The sequence below is a fragment of the Sebastes umbrosus genome, chromosome 18 (assembly GCF_015220745.1).
Source record: "Sebastes umbrosus isolate fSebUmb1 chromosome 18, fSebUmb1.pri, whole genome shotgun sequence".
Lineage (NCBI taxonomy): Eukaryota > Metazoa > Chordata > Actinopteri > Perciformes > Sebastidae > Sebastes > Sebastes umbrosus.
Window position 1 is genome coordinate 1,579,440 of NC_051286.1, and position 20,696 is coordinate 1,600,135.

Sequence of the window (20,696 nt, forward strand, 5' to 3'; positions counted from 1 at the left end):
GGATCATCGCGCCGTTTATCCCCGTTTATGGGCCATGACATCATGGGAAACGTATCCTCTGGTTGAACTTCCACCCTCATCCAGAGCTGCTTTTTGTTTTGGTTAAAGCAAATATCTCAGAGGTTTTTTGGACCCAAAGCTTCTGGTACACGTCGGACCATGAAACGGGTTTCTCGGTGATGATGTGGTTGAGATCCCACAACTGGAAGCACGTACTGTATACGCCTGCTGGCTCGGGGTCAAATCCCTCCAGTCAGCTCCACAGTGTGGCCAATGGATTGGCTGTTGTCCTTTCAAAACATGATGAATTACGTTGGACTGGAGTCATTCACTCATTTCCTGAAGGCAGAGCTGCTCTCGGGGGTTGATGTGGAGCTCAATGGTTGAGGTAAATCTCAGTGAATGGAGCCAAAGAATCCCAGCTCTGGGTAATAAATGGGTTTTTAAGAGGCGTTGTGTTATTGTGTTAGAGAGACGACTCTAATGATCCATTGAGATGGTGTCATCACAACGGGGCCCATCAAGAAAATTATTTTCACTGATGCCTTTTACCCTTTCCTTATTCATTATATATGTGATAGTCACCTCCGCCAAGGACGTCATGATTTTGGTTCGGTTTGTCTGTTTGTCAGCAGAATTACGGAAAAACTACCGGCCAGCTTTTCATGAAACCTGGTGGAAGGGTGTAGCATTACATTCTGGACCGTCTTGGCGGAGGTCTGCGCTCTCCGAGTGCCCTTCTACTTAACTATAGATCACACACATTTTTTGAAAACAGAACAAGTCACTTAGCAACAGTGTTCTTAAAACGTATGTAAACTACTCAAACGTTGTGCGTATTGTGTACAAGGGATGTCACGAGAACCGATACTTCGGTAACAAGTCAATGCCAAAATTCTGAAAACATGACGGTACTCGTATTTCTACAGTACTGTCTGGGGATCAGGGCTCAAGACTAACGGCGTCCCATCATCCCGGGGACGATTTCCCTGATAATGCTACACTGTGAACAACAAATCTGAGTTGAAATCAGCAGGAGGAGAGCTAGTTAGCGTTAGCAGCATATTCCTGCTTGGTTAAATAACGGAGCTAACAGCTAACGTTAACAGCTAACGTTAACAGCTAACGTTAACAGCTAACGTTAACAGCGGTTGCATTGAGTTACATTATGATGCGTTCAAGCTATTCAGTAAAAATGAGTATTGGAAGAAGGTAACATCATAACGCTGAATCATGATACGTTCAAAGGTAATCTAGATTTGGAAAGAAACTTGAGGCGGATCATCAGGGATGAATTATAAATTAGCAAACACAAGTAATACGAATGGTAATAAAGGAGTTTATGTTGAAGTGCATGATGGGATTTATTGTTTTACTTTTGTTTTTTATCATGGTATTGAATTGGGTTCTGAGAATCGTGGAATTTCACTGGTATTGGTATCGACTACTACACTTTTGGTATCGTGAAATCCCTATTGTGTACTGGACTTCCCTGAAAATACAACCTCATTTGAAGGCAGCATACCACCAGTCGTTAAAAGATGGAGGATGCTTTGCTGTTACCTCGAAACGTCTAATGTCTAACAATGCTACGGTTAGCTGGTTAGCCTAGCTGAACCCTCATCGGTGGTCACAATCTCTTTGGTTGTACCAACGTGGTTCCTTCCACTTTACAAGGATTAATTGCTTTATACACCCAGCTTGGATAGTCGGGTAGTTTCCGGACGTTCCATAAGTCAAATGAATGAAAACAATAATCCGGAAGCATGTACGTATGCATGCATTGTCTCTTTCTTTGCTCCAGAGCACAAAACCAGCTCCATAAAGAGATGGTTTTCCCAGTTTGGTGATGAAGAACTTGACCTCAACGCCTTCCTACACCTCACTAATGCTTTTTGTGTCTGAATGGGAGCAAATCTCTGCAGCAGGTTCCAAAACCTGGTGGGAAGACTGAAACCTGAAGAGGCTGTTAGAGCAGCATGTTAATGACCGTGGTTTTGGGATCACATGATCAGCTACCACATGCGGGCGTCATCTTACAGTTTTCACATAGTTTTGGCCATAAAGTGCTGAACTTTCTACTCTCAAATCTATTTAATTTAACTCAACCAATGATGCCAACCTAGAATTGTCTCTTTTAAAGCAGCACCGTCTCTTAGAGATATAACAAATATGAATTCTTCTGTTGATGAAACAGCAGCTTCTACATCTGTGATGTAAACTGAGGTCAGTTTGATTTTAATTATACTGAATTAGTCATGAAGAGTTGAATCTTTGTGTTTCTGAGCTCATCTTTGTGTCTCTGCCAAACCAACGTCCTCTCAGACCAAAACAAAATCAAAGTTAATTAAAATAAAATACAATAGAGGTGAAGATAGATAGAGGAAGTGGCGACTACGGGGGGATGATAAACTGTAATATCAGCTTCACAGCATCATCAAAGCAGAACCTAATCATCAAAACAGCCAAATTAGATTACAGCCGTATGGCCCCGAAAACTCCGTCAACCGTAGGAGCTCTCACTGATGTCAGTCACAGATGTGTCCGCTTGGTAATGTTTCCAAACCTCAGTCAGAGTTCAGACTCTTTCGTCTCACCGACATCCAGATATTTGCACTGAAGCGTTAAATCAGCGCTGATGGAGGAATACAAAAAGCTGACGAGTCATGATTTCCATATTTAAGAGCATCGCTGTAATAACTGCTGCTCAAACATCTGTCTAACATCAACGCAAACACTTAGTGAAACATAAGAACAGGAACGGCCAAAATGGACAACATGATGTTTCCATGAAATACACCGACCCGGTGAAAGCCACTACGACCCGGCACTGATTTCACCGGTTTAATAAAGATCTGGAGGAGAGACAGAGAAAACTTGATTTAAACTTTAAGACAACCAAAAGAGATGCAACCTGATGCTATGAGTTCAGTGACAATGTATAATCTAAATAAACATCTGTCAGTGTGAAAATAAAATCCAGAGGTGGGAAAAAGTCAAGACCTTAAAAGTCCCAATTCCCAAGTCAGGTCCCAAGTCAAGAGCCAAGTTACGTCCAACAAGTTTCAAATCAAAAGCCAAGTCCAGACTTACAAGTCTCAAATAAAGTCCCAAGTTACGTCCAACAAGTCCCAAATCAAGAGCCAAGCCACAACCAACAAGTTTCAAGCAAAGTCCCAAGTTAGGTCCAATGAGTCCCAAGTCAAGTCCCAAATCCAGACCCAAGTCAAAACGAACAAGCCCCACATCAAGACTAAAGCAAAGACCAAAAAGCCTCAAGTCAAGAACCAAGTCAAGAGCTACAAGTCTCAAGTACACTCCCAAATCAGGTCCAAACAAGTCCCAAGTAAAGTCCCAAATCAAGAGCCAAGTCGAGACCTACAAGTCCCAAGTCAAGTCCCAAATCAAGAGCCAAGTCAAAACCAACTGGTCCCACATCAAGAACAAAACAAAGACCAAAAAGCCTCAAGTCAAGAACCAAGTCAAAACCTAAAAGTCTTAAGTCAAGCCCTACACATCTCATATCAAGACCAAAAAGTCCCAAGTCAAGAAAAAAGTCAAGACCTACAAATAGCAAAATCAAGAACCAAGTCAAGACCAAAACATCACAAGTCGAGGACAACAAGCCCCACCTCAAGAACCAAGTCAAAACCAACAAGTCCCAGGTCAGAAGCCATGTCAAGACCTACTATTCAAGTCCAAGTCTTAAACTTTGTATGTTCTGTGTCCTAAACAAGTCATGTACCCCTCACCAAATCAAAATACAGATGATTTACATCTGGATGTGATAATCTGAGGTTTCATCAGTTCATCTCTGCTAAAATCATCTCATCTGGCAGATTTTCTCTGTTTCATATCACTGGAAATTGAATATCTTATCTCGTTGTGGACTTTTGGTCGAACAAAATAACAATCCGAAGATGTCACTTTGGGCTCTTTGAGCATTTTAAAGACAAAATAAACAATCAATTAATGGAAAAAAAATATATAAAAATAATCATCAGATCAGTTGATATTGATAATAATCATTAGTTGCAGCCCTATCTGTCATGTGAATCTTCTTTATCTTAAAACAAGCAAGACAAGAACTGCTTGTGGGATGAGATGAATCCCCTGTTTTCAAATATAATTTCATTAATCTTAAGAATTTCCTAGAGACACATCACATCCAAGAAGAGTTGACCTGCAGCCTTCGCTGCACGTTTTCTGTCTTGTAGCTGTAATCCTTCGGGAGCTGAGATGGTGATCTCGGGGGGGAAACCACCTCTTCCTGGCCTGGAGGTGAATTCTGCCTCATAATGACGGTTTGTGTTTTTTAACAGCCTGCAGAGAGTTTACTCACCGACTCGACGACGGGTCTGACTCCAGACAGGGAGGAATACGCCACCCGGTACTGCTGGACCTGGCCCGAGGCGGGCTCCCAGCGCACGTTCAGGCTGTTGGGGGAGGGGTTGTACACCTGGATGTTCCTGGGTGGCATGCGTGGGACTGCATGGGGTCACAGAGGTCAACAGAAAGTTAAGTGAGGAAGAGTGTTGACTTTCTTCACTTAGCAACCAAACATAAAAACAAAGGGTTTGTTCCAAGTGCGTCCCGTTTTAGGACCCAGAAAATGACGGCTAACGCTGACGGATTTACAAACACTAGTGATTACATTCCTGAAAATGTCCCTGTTAGTAAGTAAAGTGCTAAACAAGCCCAGGATTAGTCAGTTTAGATTTAGCATTTTTAAAAAGCTACATAACTTATTATGAAACCAAACTCGTCAAACAGTTTACAAAAGGTCAGAAACACTGTGAACTAGTTAGTTAATTAAAAGAAAATGATCTGTTCCATTCAACGTTAATTAAACTAAAACAAGCTGATTTTTGTGGGAATAACTTCCCAAAAACCTCAAGAAAAAAGCCTTTAATGGAAGAGTAAATAGTCTTTGCAGTGGCTCACAGTTAAGCCTGAGGTTGAACTCAAACGCTGAGTGCAGCAGAAGTCATTTTATAGTGTCTATGTGGAGAATGTGTGGAGAGAGAGAGAAGTAGCACAGTTTTGGGTTTATGCAAAGGCCCTTAACCTCCCTTTTAAAACCAAACCAGATGTGCATATCCCCCTGGTATTTGGAGCTTTACCCAATAAAACAAAACTAGATGCAGTAGGTAGAGTTAAACAGAGCCTCCTCCTCCTCAATAAGGAACAAAACCTTTTCCCCGACGTTGTATAACCACATTGAAGAATCATCCAAGGTCAAAATTGCCTTCAATCCTTCAGAGAGATTATGTAATCACCATCTAATTCTGTGTTATTAATCGTTTTATAGCTGTAAGCAACCATTTTTATTTCCAACATTTTGGACTGTTTTCGTCCAGACAAAATGTGACAGATTCCTCCTGGGACGGAAACAGTAAAACTGGAGCGAGTTGGTGGTAATAAAAGATCATTAACGTCACATACACACGGGCTCAGTCACTGATGGACTGACTCACAGAGAGGACCGGCTGCGATGGAGAGGTCGCCTCACCGGCCAAACAAACAGACGGTACCGGTTCACTTCTCGCCGCTGCCAATACATGTGACACTTAACAAGTTCTACGAAAGAGTCCTCGCTGTTATTCTGCATAAATGAATGTTCCACTGAGCAATAACAACCTTTTCAAACTAATAAATGATGATGTGCATTTAGCATGTCATTCAAACCAGGAAAAACAGCACTGCTTTCAAAGAACGCACGGCGTTACGAGGGTGTGTTAGTGGCGACTAGGGCTGTCAAAGTTAACGCAATAATAATGCGTTAACGCAAATTTGTTTTAACGCTACTAATTTATTTAACGCATTAACGCAATCGATCTTTCAGAGGTCGTAGCGGGCTCAGTTTTAAAGCTAAACTGAAGATACTGGATCATATGAAACTAGAGAACCTGATGAATCCATCGGTACCAACAATGAAAACTGTCATGGCCATTTTCAAAGGGGTCCCTTGACCTCTGACCTCCAGATCAGTGAATGTAAATGGGTTCTATGGGTACCCACGAGTCTCCCCTTTACAGATATGCCCACTTTATGATAATCACATGCAGTTTGGGGGCAAGTCATAGTCAAGTCAGCACACTGACACACTGACAGCTGTTGTTGCCTGTTGGGCTGCAGTTTGCCATGTTATGATGGGAGCATATTGTTTTATGCTAAATGCAGTACCTGTGAGGGTTTCTGGACAATATCTGTCATTGTTTTGTGTTGTTAATTGATTTCCAATAATAAATATATACATACATTTGCATGAAGCAGCATATTTGTCCACTCCCATGTTGATAAGAGTATTAAATACTTGACGAATCTCCCTCTAAGGTACATTTTGAACAGATAACAATCGTGCGATTAATCGCAATTAAATATTTGAATCGATTGACAGCCCTAGTGGCGACACATGCTTCATTCACCAATCCTCTCCTGGGCGAAAGTCCGGTGTTTTTTGAGCCACCCATCTACCCCGACCTCCTCCCTACGCGGCGTTCGGCGGGGTTCGGCGGATATATATGAATTACACTTTTCGTAGGTATAACTACGAACGGTGTATGAGAACAGCCTGAGCGTTGACATTTGAATTCTACATTTTGTTGCCGTTTAGTCTTTCAAACAATTGTTTTTTTTTACTGTAGTCAAAAAGCGGTTTGCTCTCCAGCTCGCTGCACACAAACAGAGGCACGCACGGACTGTTATATTCATTAAAGAAAGTTGATATAATAAATAAAAGACAATTAATCCGATGAATCACTTTATTGAAATTAAGGATTTTTTTTTAGGCTGATGATGAAAAATGACGACGAAGGATCATTCGAAAATCTCAATAGAAGAAAATTGAAAATTGAAAGTTTACCAGAACCTAAAACACTGCAGGTATTATGTTTTATAAAGTTATCGCAGCAACATTTATGTTTCCTCCACAGTATTCGGCCAGATGAGGTCACTGTGGGCTCATCTGAATGAACATGGGTGCCATATTTTGTTCACATCTCTGAGAATGAATGCTTAGTGAAGGAGCACGGCAGCACTGAGCCCGAAACATGTCGTAATCAAAACCGCAAAAATTCAAATTGGACATAAACGGTCCACAAATATTCCTCAAAACCGACTTACAAACAAAGAGCATCATCTGGATGACTCGTCGATGAATTATCCCGACAAGAAATGAAATATTCGGGCTCATGTTTGCCCGCTGGAGCGCTCTGTGGAATCACAGTCTTGCCTCACTCGCAGCTTCCCAATTAAAAACCCCAAGATGCATTTCTGCTGACTGAGCATGGCACGCCGTCTGGGCAGAAACAAAACCAACACACACACACACACACAACGGGACGTCAAACCACCCAGACGACTCGACCGTCCTCCAGACTCTTCGGTTACCGGCAGTAGTTTAAAAGCTCCACATGATCTCTGCTATCAATCACGCTGAATCTCTTCAGCTTCTCTTTTGTTCCATCTGGAGGTTTTAAAAGAGCTGTTTTGTGATTTAGGAGTTTTGGTTGGTTCTGCAGATTACAGTAGTTTTTCCACTGAGGAGATACTGTTTGTCTATAAAGACTTCTCTGCTGTCAAACTGAGCAGAAAACAACCTTCAGTCCAAGAATCAGATTCAGGTTCACTGAGCAGTTATTGTGGATGCATTAGTGCGGAGACATAAACTTTTATCTCAGTGAAGGAACGACTGCTCTGTTGCTCTTCAGTCGAGTACTGTCGGCCGCTGGCAGCTGCTCAGTAAAGCTGTGACCTTTGACCTTTACTTCCCCGCAGGACGAGGTGGTTAAAAGCTAGAGAAGCACTGACATGACAAAATGACAGATGTTAAAGATGCTAAATCTGGTTTTAAACTTCCACTTCTGCCATTTTTAACTGTCTCTTTTGGCCCAAATATACAGTAAAAATATACAGTAACACTTCATTTAACAGGTCTGCAGATTCCATGGTACTTAGGTGATAATTAGCAAGTAATCTCTTTGGAATTAATACCAAATATTTACCTGAGAAATTACTGAAAATTACTTTATTATAAACATTATTTAATAATTATATTCCACTATTTCTCAATAGCTGGTAATTTATTTAATACATTTCCAGGAAAATAATACAAAGTTAATTGATGTGTTTTATTTCCATGTCTGCTGATAAATAGATAATAATTAGCAAATAACTCAGTCAAAGTCAGAAGTTTAGGAGAAAAAAAGTCGTAATATTATGAGAAGGAGGAAATTACTTTTTTCCTCAAAGTTATGAATTTATTCTCGTAACATTACGACTTTTATTTTCTTGAAATAGTATGACTTTATTCTCATTAAATTCTGATTTTTTTCCCCTCAATGTGAGCCACTCCGTCGTAAGCGACCAGGTGGAGTCACTCAATGAGATTTGTGTCTGATCAGAAGTATCTTCTATTAGTTTTGGTTTCCACCTCCAACGAAGAGCAGCGCACGGCCACTTCTCAAGCCTAAGGGCCCAATTTTAACCAGTATTTGCTATTTTAGCATATAATTATTAAATAATGTTTATAATAAAGTCGTTTTTGATCAATTTAAGGTAAATATTGGGGTAATTTGGTATTAATTCCAAAGAAATTTCAAAAACTTGTAAATTATCACCTAATTACCATGGAATTTTGAGGACCTGTAAAATGAAGTGTTACCATATATACTTTTTAATCTTGTTTGTAGAGCATCTTTTAGAGTAAATCAGCCCTAAAATCTAAAAAAGAGGAGCTAAAAATAAATAATAATTTGCGGAGGCTGACAGGAGCCGGTGAGTTTGTGACTGATGACAGGATGAAGAATTAGCTGCTCTTGAAAACATATTTGGACAAACAAAACAAACGTAGGATTTATGTCCCTCTTTATAACATGTTTCACTTTTACGAGACGAAATGCTCCAAAGATGAGGACTTGGAACGTTTTCCCCCCCAGGACCGGTCTGATTCAATGCTTTATATTCTTAGTTGTATTTCTAAAAGCAGATGTTGTTACATAATCAGGCCATCGTCGTGTTACTATAAGAAGGTGTTAGCCTTAACGTTGCTTCATATCCGTCTAAATGTTAATCCCAAGAGTTTTATGATGTAATGTTTTTGGAAGAATTGTTAATGGGAAAGCCAGTCTGGACGTCGTTGCTGCAGAAATTAATATTTTATTAATTAAAAAAAGGTTCCCCAGTTGATTCTTTAACGGTGTCTTTAATTCCTAGTTATGCTTCTGTCATAACTGTCACAAACACCTGAACGATTCAGCTGCAGCGTGAATGTTGTTCCAGCGTCAGATGAGCAGATAATCACACTTACGTGTCTTTCCATCGTCGGACTGGCGTAGACCTTCTCCCTCTGGGTAAACCGGGACCACGGTCACGGTGTAGGGAGTGTCCGACAGCAGGTTCTTCAGCACGGTGTTGGTGGTGCCGCCCGACACCTGCTCCTAATCACACACAGAAAACAGAAAACAGGATTATTACACAACGCTTCACATCCCAGAATGAACTCAGCAGACAACAACTGATCACAGCAGGTTTACTGGAGGTGAGGGTAAAGACTCGGATGACGTTTTCAGGGCGTGTTAGGGCCATTGTAAGGGAAAAATTTAAAAAAGATTATTATTACAGAGACGGGGCAGGGGGGGTAATATTCCAAGAAAAAACTCAAGATTAAAGTAGTAAAATTAGGAGAAAAAATCTCAGAAAGTTACAAGAGAAAAAAACTTGAACATTCTGTGAAATTTTAAAATTGAAAATGTCCGAGAAAAAAAATCAGATATTTATGAGAAAAAAATGTAATATTCTTTGAGATCTTTAAGTTGTAAATTTATGAGAAAAAAATAAAATTTATGATAAAAACAACTTGAATATTTGGTGAGATGTTAAAGTTGTATATTTACAAGAAAAAAAAAAGATTTGCGAAAAACAAATTGAATATTCTTTGAGATTTAAAAAGTCCTAAATTTACAAGAAAAAAACATGAATATTTTGTGAAATTTTAAAATGATAAATTTATGAGTAAAAAACTCAGAAAATACAAATATTTTTTTTTTTACAAGGAACCACATGGATTTCTCAAACACTTTAATCTCAGAGCATTTCTGAGTTTTTTTCTTGCAAATTTATGATTTTTTTTTCAAGTAATTTACGACTCTAGTCTCAGAGAATATCCAAGTTTTTTCTCATGAATTTAAACATTAAATTTCTTTTTTTCCTCGGAATACTATCCCCCTCCCCCGGCTCTGTAATTTATGTATTTTTTACCTACAATGGTTGACAGTTGTTAGAACCTGCATATGAAATCACAGACAGTCTTGTTGACGCTCCTCTGTGTGTGCAAACAGCAGCAGGTAAACACACAGGAAGAGAGTCTGGTGTCTCACCATGTCCTCGGCGCCTCCGGTTGAAGGAACGTAGAAGAGGCGATACTGGCGGACGTTGCCCTCCGCCGGCTCCCAGCGCACCTTGAGGGAGCTGGTGGTGGGGTCGGTGACCTGCAGATTCTTCACGCCGCCCAGAGCCTCTGTCAACAACACACAGAGAGCCATTACATGATCGTCAATTTCCTGTTTGAGTTACAGACCAGCAGCTGAAATACGACTCTCTCTCTCTCTCTCTCTGACCTCGATGGAGCAACAGATGGAGGAGGTTAAGAGGTTCAACGAGTCTGTTATCAAGTGTCAATCATAGGAAGGTGATATCGGCTGACTTTCAAAATACTTTTCTTTGATTAGCTAAACTTCCTGTTACGGTCAATACACCCCAGTACCTGAGTTAATAACATAAAGACACACTTGAGGCCTGATAACGGCATCCTTCAAACACAGATAAGACTAATTCAATGCAGGTTTTTAGTGTTATATTTGGCCGACTCACTTGTCTTTCCATTTTCCGTCGAGCGTTTCCCCTCCGTGTCGGAGTAAACGGGCACCAGCGTCACTTTGTACTCGGTGTCCGGCCGCAGGTCTCTCAGCACCGTGTTGGTCGACATACCAGATACCTGAGTCTGAACGGGACAAAATTACAAAATAAGACGTCTGTAAAGGAATCTCAGCCGCAGAAACACGACGTTCAACACTTCAGCGGTCCATGGTTGGTGTTTTATGGATGTGACTTCACATGTGTCACGGTGTAATAAGCACTTTAAACCCTTAACATTCACCTTAGCCTTCCTTTTGTTGTTGGGAAACTCATCTTATTCAACCGGGTCTGACAGGATTGTTTATATCTTCTTGTTCCAGCTCTTCCATCACACGTCTCGTAAAGCATTTTTGACACATTTCTCCAAAACTCAACCTGACATGTTTGGCATCTTTGGAAACTTTGCAATCTCCACTAGAATTTGGAATGAACTTCTGTGGGTTTGAAGGATGTCTGGCTGCAGATCATCGAGGGTCAGTGAAATTTAAGGGCAAGTAGAGAGCCTTAAATCTCTCTCTTTCCTATTTCTGGTTTCAGTGATCTTGAGTGATCCTTCCTCTATCTGTTTAATGTGAAGAACCTGGTCCTGTTTTTCTGGGAAAACCCAACAGATGTGATGGACAGCTCCGCTTACAGGGCTAACAGTGTGCAACCGTAGCTAATATTCAGTTATCAATGTCACAATAAGCTCCATTTAGTAGCTGTTCTGGAGCTTTCAATCATATCACATGATTTTATAAATCAACAACAAATGCAGTTTGTTCAGATGTTTAAATTTCTATTTTACTGAGCACTTCTCATTCATGCTGGAATATAAGAGTTCAATCTGCTGAGGAAGATCTTGAGATGAAATTGAAAGCTCCAGAACAGCTACTAAATGGACTTTGTAATGAGATTGTTTAGTCAGCGTTTGATTCAGATCCCCGTTGGCTTCTGTTGCAGCAGTTGCTCTCAAAGGTCCACACAGAATAAATATCTGAAACAATTAAAAGAGAAGAATTGAAGTTCCATAATTCTTAAACGCACCATGCTCTTGGCTCCTCCGCCGCTGGGGACGTAGATGATGTGGTACTGCCTGACGTCGCCCTCCGCCGGCTCCCAGCGGACCCTCAGAGAGTTGGTGGTCGGGTCGGTCACCTGAAGATTCTTCACGCCACCCAGAGGCTCTGAAAGAGAGACAGGACACATCACAGTCTCATCATCCTCGCTGTTTGCTTTATCCTGCTGGGTGGGTTCACCTCATCAGGACCGTCCAGATGTCTCAAAGTCTGAGAGGTTGTCAATCACAGACGACTGTCTTTTTCCTTCCCTCTGCCTGTCTCCTCTGTCTGCTATTAAAACATCCCTAATAAAAAGTATTTAAACTTAAAACAACTTCTCCAAAGGAAAAAAAAAACACGGCTAACTGCTGCCAATAATGGTGAGCATTTGTTTTATCCTGCAGGGTGCAGCGGATGGGTGGGTTCACCACATCAGGAGGATCCAGATGTGTCAGAGTCGAGAAACTTTCTGGCACTCATTATCTTCTTTTTGTGAGGCACAAACGTCCAAATAAACAAAGTCTGTATTCTCATTCTCCGTCTTAAAGCACCATGCCGGTGGTTTTCTTGCGTGTTTTATCCCGTTAAACACAAACAGAGATTACTTTACATTACTGGCAGGTTGTCAGATGGACTTCCTGTCTTCCAGTCTGTGGTTTCATTTCAGTACTCCGGCATAAAAAAGTAGATTTTCTCAAAGGCAAAACTCTCCTTTTGGTGATGGAATCAAGAACGCTGCAACAAAGGTTTTAAAGTGGGGTTGTACGAGGAACTTATCCTTATGAATATACGCTATATTAAGAATATTCTCACCTCTTTACCTCGCTGTCAGACAGCCCTTATCCCCGTTATCTATGCTCTCTCTTCAAAGCCACCAGACTCCATTCACAAAATCAGTTATTTTACCTCTCAGAACACAGGAGTTGCTGGTCCACCGCTGCCTCCATCTGTTAGTTAGTTTGTGAGAAAACTAAAGCTTACTTTAAAGCTAGATTGAAGATCCTGGTATCATATGAAACTATAAAACCTGATGAATCCATCGAATACCAAGGATGTCATACTAGCTGGTCATGAAGGAGGTTAAATAACGCTCCACACTTACGCTAAAATTTTGGCGAGGAAAAACTGTCATGTCCATTTTCAAAGGGGTCCCTTGACCTCTGACCTCCAGATCAGTGAATGTAAATGGGTTCTATGGGTACCCACGAGTCTCCCCTTTACAGACATGCCCACTTTATGATAATCACATGCAGTTTGGGGCAAGTCATAGTCAAGTCAGCACACTGACACACTGACAGCTGTTGTTGCCTGTTGGGCTGCAGTTTGCCATGTTATGATTGGAGCATATTTTTCGGACATTTCTTGGACTTTTTTTTACTTTTTTTCATACATTTTTGGACATTTTTTCAAACTTTTTCAGTCTTTTTAGAAACTTTTTTTGTTGATATTTTTCAGACATTTGTTGGACATTTTTCTGCCTTTTTCAGATTTTTTTTGCCGTTTTCAGACATTTTTTAAACTTTTTTTTTTTTTTTAATTTGTTGATTTTTTCGGACATGCTAAATCTTTGTTCATTGATTTACAATAATAAATATATACATACATTTGCGTAAAGCAGCATATTTGTCCACTCCCATGTTGATAAGAGGATTAAATACTTGACGAATCTCCCTTTAAGGTACATTTAGAACAGATAAAACATGAGATTAATCATGATTAACTATAGACCATCATGTGATTAATCGCGATTAAATATTTGAATCGATTGACAGCCCTAACAATAACACAAACAAACTAACCGATTGAGGCAACTCCCTTGTTTGAAAAGGTAAAATGACTGTTTTTGTGAATGGAGTCTGGTGGCTTTGAAGAGAATAGATAACGGCTTGAGTTCCCCGTCAGAAAGAGCTGTCTAACAGCGAGGTAAAGCAGTGTCATCTAGTTACTCCGGAGGCTGTGCTTCATTTACCACTGCTTATGTAACGCCTTAACGCCTCGCTCACCAATATCTGGAGGGAAATACTGTAATCTCTGGTCCCATCTCTCTGTCCACATTTTTCCTGTCAGCTTTCTACTGAACTCATAAGAGGTAGAACATATCTCAAAAATCTGCTCTCCTGTCACGGAGCGATGAGCCATACCACAGCTATGTACGGAAGATTAACAGCACCTCTGTTGTTGTTTTGTTTCTGATTATTGGTTTCTGTGAATCTCCTCTGTGAGCTGCAATAAAATCAAAACATCCAATAAACAAATAAATCATGCAAACATCAATGGCATGAGAAGAATAATGGGACTTTTATAGTTCCAATAAAACATTCGTTCTCTGGATGTCGGACAGAGATTCGCTGAACCGGTCCAAACTGTTCAGCATCTTCTGGAAGATGTTTGGCTGTTTAACGAAGGTATACACGGTTTTAAAAAACTCTTAACTACATCCACGTTTCCTCTAACTTACATCTTTCCCTTAAGTATTTTCCATTAACGACACAACGGGAGAGATTTGCTCTCTTTCGTCTCAGGCATCAAGGAGCAGTAAGAGAATCAGCATGAACTCAGTGACCTCATCACATTAAATCCCTCCATAAAGACCATATAGATGTTTTGAACTGATGTCACCGCTCTGCTTTGCTTCACTCAGCTGACGTCCCACTGGTTTACAGTTTCACATTCCTTCCCCTACGTTGTGTTATATGCATCACATTAATGACGTAAAGATGAGATTCCATAATACGGGCTTTAACGGACCAGAACCGGTATGATCCTCTAAAGCTTTATTTTATACAATAATTGGAAATAAAAAAGGCTGCCAGTGAAGTAAGAGTTAAAAAATAACCCTTAGTGTTTGTTCAGTCCTGCAGGCTGCAGCAGATAGGTGACCTTTTGCACTTTAGTTTACATCAGATGCATCAGAATGAAGACACAGATATATTCCTGCACTGGTGGACTCGGGTAGATCCACTGTGCCCCCATGTTAGAAAGAAACGCAGCAAAAGGGCCCTCTGAGATACATCTATGATAGATAAAGAATATGATAAAATGCCCTCTAGGGTGCCTTCCAGTGGAGAAAACATGATCAAGTGTCCTTCTAGTGGAGAAAACAAGATAAAGTGCCCTCTAGTGTGTCCTTCTAGCGGAGAAAACAAGGTAAAGTGCCCTCTAGGGTGTCCTTTTAGTGGAGAAAACAAGGTAAAGTGCTCTCTAGGATGTCCTTCTAGTGGAGAAAACAAGGTAAAGTGCTCTCTAGGGTGTCCTTTCAGTGGAGAAAACTCTCCAGGGTAGCCTTAAAATGGAGCAAATGCGATGCAGTGCCACATAGACTGCCCTACAGCTAGAAAAGCGTGTGTGTGCTGGTGGCCCACTGCATGCAGGTGGTGCCCTTTCATTTTTTTCGCCGCTGCCCCTCAGACAACCTGAGTCCTCAACTACATTCCTGTCTTTGTCCTATCTGCTGAACTTCCATCTGACACAAACAATCCAACACAAAGCATGAAGGGTATTCTCAGATTTGATTATCTGCCTCCAGGAATGTGAACTCTGTCCACTGTTGCACTCATTGTGCGTCCACGTGGACGAGATTCTTGAATGTAAACGCGAGTCACTCACTTGTCTTTCCCGTCTTGGCCTGCCGTATTCCCTCCACGTCCGGGTACACGGGAACAACAGCCACTCTGTAGACGGTGTCTGATTCCAGGTTCCTCAGGATGGTGGTGGTGGTGCCTCCTGACACCTCCTCCTGTTCAGAGAAATGTTCAAACCTCCGTCAGCATGATAACAACTTAATCTGATAACGGGGAGAATGTCTGAGTCCACAGTGACGCTCACAGAGGTGGATGGAAACTTTACGAGGCCTGATATAAACTTATAAATCAGTCTCAAACTGTAAAAGCATAGTTAGTAAAAACAGTTCCTACCATTCGTTCTTCTCCATCGGGTTGAGCGGCGTAGAAGACCTTGTAGTTGCGGACGTTTCCCACCGCCGGTTCCCAACGGGCCGTCAGGGTGCTGATGGTCGGATCGATCACCTTCAGGTTCTTCACTCCACCGAAAGGATCTGAGAAAGATTCATCCATTAGTTCATTTATTAACATTTCCATGACCGTCTACTTCATTATCACAACCTGTTTCTGGCACTCAACAGCGTGTTATCAGCTCTACAACTCTAAAAGTCTACTGTTTCCATCCGGACAACAATACAGCTACACCAAATGTCGTTTCCTGCATTGCACGTGACGCGGAAGAGAACTGCTCGTGCCTCATCTTCCTCAGCGAGAGACGGAGAGAGAAACGGAGAGTACTGAGAGTACCGTTTCTTACGGTACGTTTCTTAAAGGAAACGGGCACACAAGTTCACGCCAGATGGGCGAATCATTCTGTATTCTTTCCTGGGTATTAAAGATTCTAAATTTGACATTCAGTGCTTTAATATATCAGCAAACAAATTTGAAATCCTCCCAATTTTTGAGGACTCAGGATCGGTAAGTATGGTCGGGAGGAGGGTTCAGATGGTCACCGTGTCGGTCTGAACGGGCCGGTATCGGTGTCCCCATACAGGTTTCATGTGGTGTAAGATATAATACATGATGTTGTGAACTGATATATTCTCTATATCAGGACACATTGCCGTGTATTATCTAGCTTATACCACAGCCATGTACCAACAGCGTGTTTGTAGTCAGTTTTTTCTTTCTTTTTTTCTCAGAAAATGACACCATAGTTACTTTGGCAACATGGCAACGCTACTTTACAGTTTAAATGTTTTAAACTGTGATATGTTATGAATACTTTCAATGTTGGCAGCTCGGAAAAATCCTCTAACCAGATGCCAGTAAACGTTGCTAACCTGACCGGTCGGTGACTTTCTGAGAACGAGAGTTAAGCCATGGGCACACTACCAAAGTCAGGAGCGTGTGGCAGCTGCGTCGCATGGCGGCTGCGTGATGCAGGAGTCTGGTGTTCACACTAGACGCGTGTCGGCTGCCTGTCAGCTGTGTTTCTGCTGCTGCTGTCAGCCCTTTCTTTCTGCATAGAGTTTGCCTTTTAATGGCCATTTAACTTCATGATAAATATAATTTATATTTATTTTAGACAGAGAAAGGTTCAGAAACGTGTGGTGATTAGTAAATAATAGTAATAATCCACAATTAAAACTCCGTACTGTATTCATTCATGGAACTCTCTAAGTCACTGCTTGTTCCACATCACTGTCCGGCACATATTTCAGAATAAAAGCCTCGTGTAAACAAATGAAGGGATCCTGTCTATAGAAAAAACGCCTGAGGGCTTTTATTTTGAAATGAAAGCAGGAAGTGTTGATTTAAAAATAAGTCTTTACTCTTTTTCATCTCCGTAACATATTCTACAGATAGACATCAAAACTGTAGTAAAGTCTTGCTGGTATGAAGTTAAGTTAGTCTGTTGCTGCTGTGACATGCAGCTGAGACTCGCGCGGCTCGCGTGAAAAATAGGCGAGCCCTCTATTCTATAAAATAGACGCGCGTCTCATGCGGGCAGTGTGTCCACTCTAACCTGTTAACATGGACGCCGAAATAAAAAACAACACGCCACGCAGCCGGCACGCGCTCTTGACGCGGGTGTCCACCACTTTAGTCAGTCGGTGTTGTTTAGGGAATGGTTTCATTTCCTCAAAGGTTTAATTGGCTCATAAAGTAAACATACCTGACATATTTCCTTTGGGAAAGCAAACCCACAGCATCCCAACTAGTGAAGACAGGACTTTTATTAAATCACTTATCTTATTACAATATGATTTAGGATGATTTGACAAGCGGCTGTTTCTTTAGGTTAAATTGCTGGCTAATGGTGCTACACGTTGGGTGCTACATCACTAACATTTGCCACATAGAAAAAATGTATTTATAGATTTATAGCTGCTGTATTTGTTTTGAAGAAGTCTTTTATTTCAAATGTGAGAAGCAGGAACGGCTCTATTTTATGCTTTAGACTTATTGTTTTACTGGTGTTTTAATATTTGACTGTCAATCTATGAGTCACTTGTCTTTATGAGGTCATGGTGGGCTTAAGTTGTATTTGACTCGTTTCTATTCTTTAATAAAAACACATTGAGTGAAATGACTTCTGGCTGAGCGTCGTTCTTCTCTCCGGGGAAACTTCCTGCAGCTACAAATGGATCAACAGACTCGTCTGAACTCACTCGTCTTCCCGTTAGCGGAGCGCGACTGGCCCTCCATCTCGTGGTAGATCGGCACCACGGAGACGGTGTACTCGGTGTTGGGCTCCAGCTGCTTCAGGACGGTGGTGGTGGTGGATCCGGACACCTGGTCCTGGTGGAGGACAGAAAGAAGAAACAACTTTAAACTGGGTGAACTCTAAAAGAAAAGAGACGCAGAGAGACTCTCTGTGTTTCATGTGTTGTCTTCTTGGATGCAGCTTCAGTCGGTAACAGGAAGCTCAGAGATGAAGACGGATTGAAGCAGAAAGCTTCCACTTTAGAGACCGTCCTGGGACAGTCTGGGCCTTCTCCATTTAATCTAATAGTAAGTATCTTTAATAGTAAGCTCTGAGATCTGCCAGCGAGCTGAGATAACTCCCGTTGTTTCCAAATCGAATCATTCCTTGAAGCGAGTGACATAATCTTCTGGGTAATGAAACGGACCCCCTGGAGATAAAGTCACTCCTTCATAGACAACAGCTGATGAGTTAAACCATCGCTCGCTGATGTTTTCCATTAGCTGGAAGGAAATGATTTTTAAAGTCAAGAACATTCTCCAGCAGTGTTCATCTTTAGAAAACATGATGCTGCTCTTCATCCACGACAATCTGAAGAAACAGACAGCACTTCTCTCCCCTTTACCCCAGTGATGAGAGGCCAACACTGAGATTAAGATGTTTACTGACACAGAGGAGAATAAGAAGAATAAGAAAAAGGAGGAGGAGGAGGAGGAGGAAGAATAAGAAGAATAAGAAAAAGGAGGAGGAGGAGCAGGAGGAGGAGGAAGAAGAAGGAGGAGGACAAGGAGGAAGAAGAAGAAGAAGGAGAAGGACGAGGAGGAAGAAGAAGAAGAATGAGGAGGACGAGGAGGAAGAAATAGAAGGAGGAGAATGAGGAGGAAGAAGAAGAAGGAGGAGGAGGAAGAGGAGTAGGAGGAGCAGGAAGAAATAGAAGAAGGAGGAGGGTGAGGAGGAAGAAGAAGAAGAAGAAGGAGGAGGAGGAGGAAGAAGAAGAATAATGAGGATGAGGAGAAGGAGAAAAAGGAGAAGAAGGAGGAGGAGGAGGAGAAGAAGAAGAAGAAGAAGAAGAAGAAGAAGAAGGAGGACGAGGAGAAGGAGAAGGAGAAGGAGGAGGAGGAGAAGAAGAAGAAGAAGAAGAAGAAGAAGAAGAAGAAGAAGAAGAAGAAGAACTACTAGTGTATTTATCAGATATGAATGTCCCCCTCTGGCTCCATCGTTGTATTGGACAACGTTTCTGTATCTGTTTGTGTTTTCTTGTTTTCTGTGTCGGCAGCAGGTTTATTCATTTAATCGCTGAACGTGTTTCTTAATTAGATTGTTTGATTTCTTCACAGTGTTTGTCGTGACGCTGCCGGCGTGTTGGAGTTTATATGGTGGCGCCACTGTAAAGTCACTGGTGAAGTATGCAACACAGAGGCTTCTAAAAGCAACGGACTCACGGCACACAGAAACCACAATACAAGACAGATGCAGTTACAATAATATCAAATAAATACTGGTCAGTTACAGACGGACAGAACCGGTTCAGCTGCCACTGAACAATCATTGTGATTTTAAGGGAGCTTAAATGTCTCAACGTGGTTTAAAACAAACAGATCTCAGTTTTCAGGCAGCCATAAAAAGCCGGATACTAATGAGGCATGGATGAAGTTCTCAGCTTCTGGGAAACATCCAACATGTGGAACTGGCAGATCCTAACAGTTATATAAAACTAGTTCTGCCCAGCACGCTGCCATCTCTTCAGCGGTGACATCATGTTCACAGTCCCGACAGGTCTTACCACTTCCTGGTCTCCTCCGGCGGCGGGCACCCAGGTCACGATGTACTCGCGTACGTTTCCTTCGGCGGGCTCCCAGCGGACGTTCAGGGTGCTGGTGGTGGGATCGGTGACCTGCAGGTTCCTCGCGAAACCCAGCGGTTCTGAGCGGAGACAGGAAACAGGAAGACGGATTCAGCGTTTTGGATCGGAGCACCACACAGCTGCGGGGGAAGTTTGTCCAGATGTTGACCGGCGAGATAACGGTCAGGTGAGACTCGGAGAGGAAATGATGTGTTTAATGAGGCTCAGGTGTTTCGTAAAGGTTCATTGAAGCACTTGAACTTATATAAAACCTTCAACAGCGCACTACTCACTAGTCTTCCCGTTTTCATTCAGGCTCGGTCCGTCTCCCTCGGCGTAGACGGGGACCACGGTGACGGTGTAGCGGGTGTCCGGTTGAAGCTTATCCAGGACGGTTTTGGTGGTGCTCTCCGACACTTGCTCCTGCAAAAACACACACAGACACACGTGGTGAACTCAGCGCCCCGCAGATACCTGCCCTTTAACGAGAGGTTAACTTCACACCGCCACCCAAGAGCCCTGACCTTTGACCTGCAGCAGGTGGAAAGACAAAACTGTCCCCTCGAGGATCAGCTGAGCGTCACAAACACGTCAAATCAGTTTACTCTGAAGTTGTTCTGAAGTTACTGTTTAACTACCTAACCGATGTCACGATGTCAAATGTCACACAAACATCCATCTTGTCA

At 41.9% G+C, this 20,696-nt stretch overlaps 1 protein-coding gene across 7 annotated transcripts in view; it reads right to left on the reverse strand.

Moving 5' to 3' along the window:
- Positions 1-20,696, reverse strand: part of col12a1b (collagen, type XII, alpha 1b) — a 139,780-nt gene that overhangs the window by 49,053 nt on the left and 70,031 nt on the right. For 6 of the 7 annotated variants that reach the window (XM_037750790.1, XM_037750791.1, XM_037750788.1 and 3 more), the window contains 10 exons: positions 20,304-20,433; positions 19,951-20,090; positions 18,133-18,262; positions 15,872-16,011; positions 15,564-15,693; positions 11,944-12,083; positions 10,873-11,002; positions 10,380-10,519; positions 9,311-9,440; positions 4,343-4,488 (listed from right to left, as the gene is read on the reverse strand). In XM_037750790.1, the coding sequence (XP_037606718.1) occupies positions 4,343-4,488; positions 9,311-9,440; positions 10,380-10,519; positions 10,873-11,002; positions 11,944-12,083; positions 15,564-15,693; positions 15,872-16,011; positions 18,133-18,262; positions 19,951-20,090; positions 20,304-20,433 (1,356 nt within the window). The remainder of the gene's footprint in view (positions 1-4,342; positions 4,489-9,310; positions 9,441-10,379; positions 10,520-10,872; positions 11,003-11,943; positions 12,084-15,563; positions 15,694-15,871; positions 16,012-18,132; positions 18,263-19,950; positions 20,091-20,303; positions 20,434-20,696) is intronic. The other variant, XM_037750793.1, reaches the window with a different exon arrangement.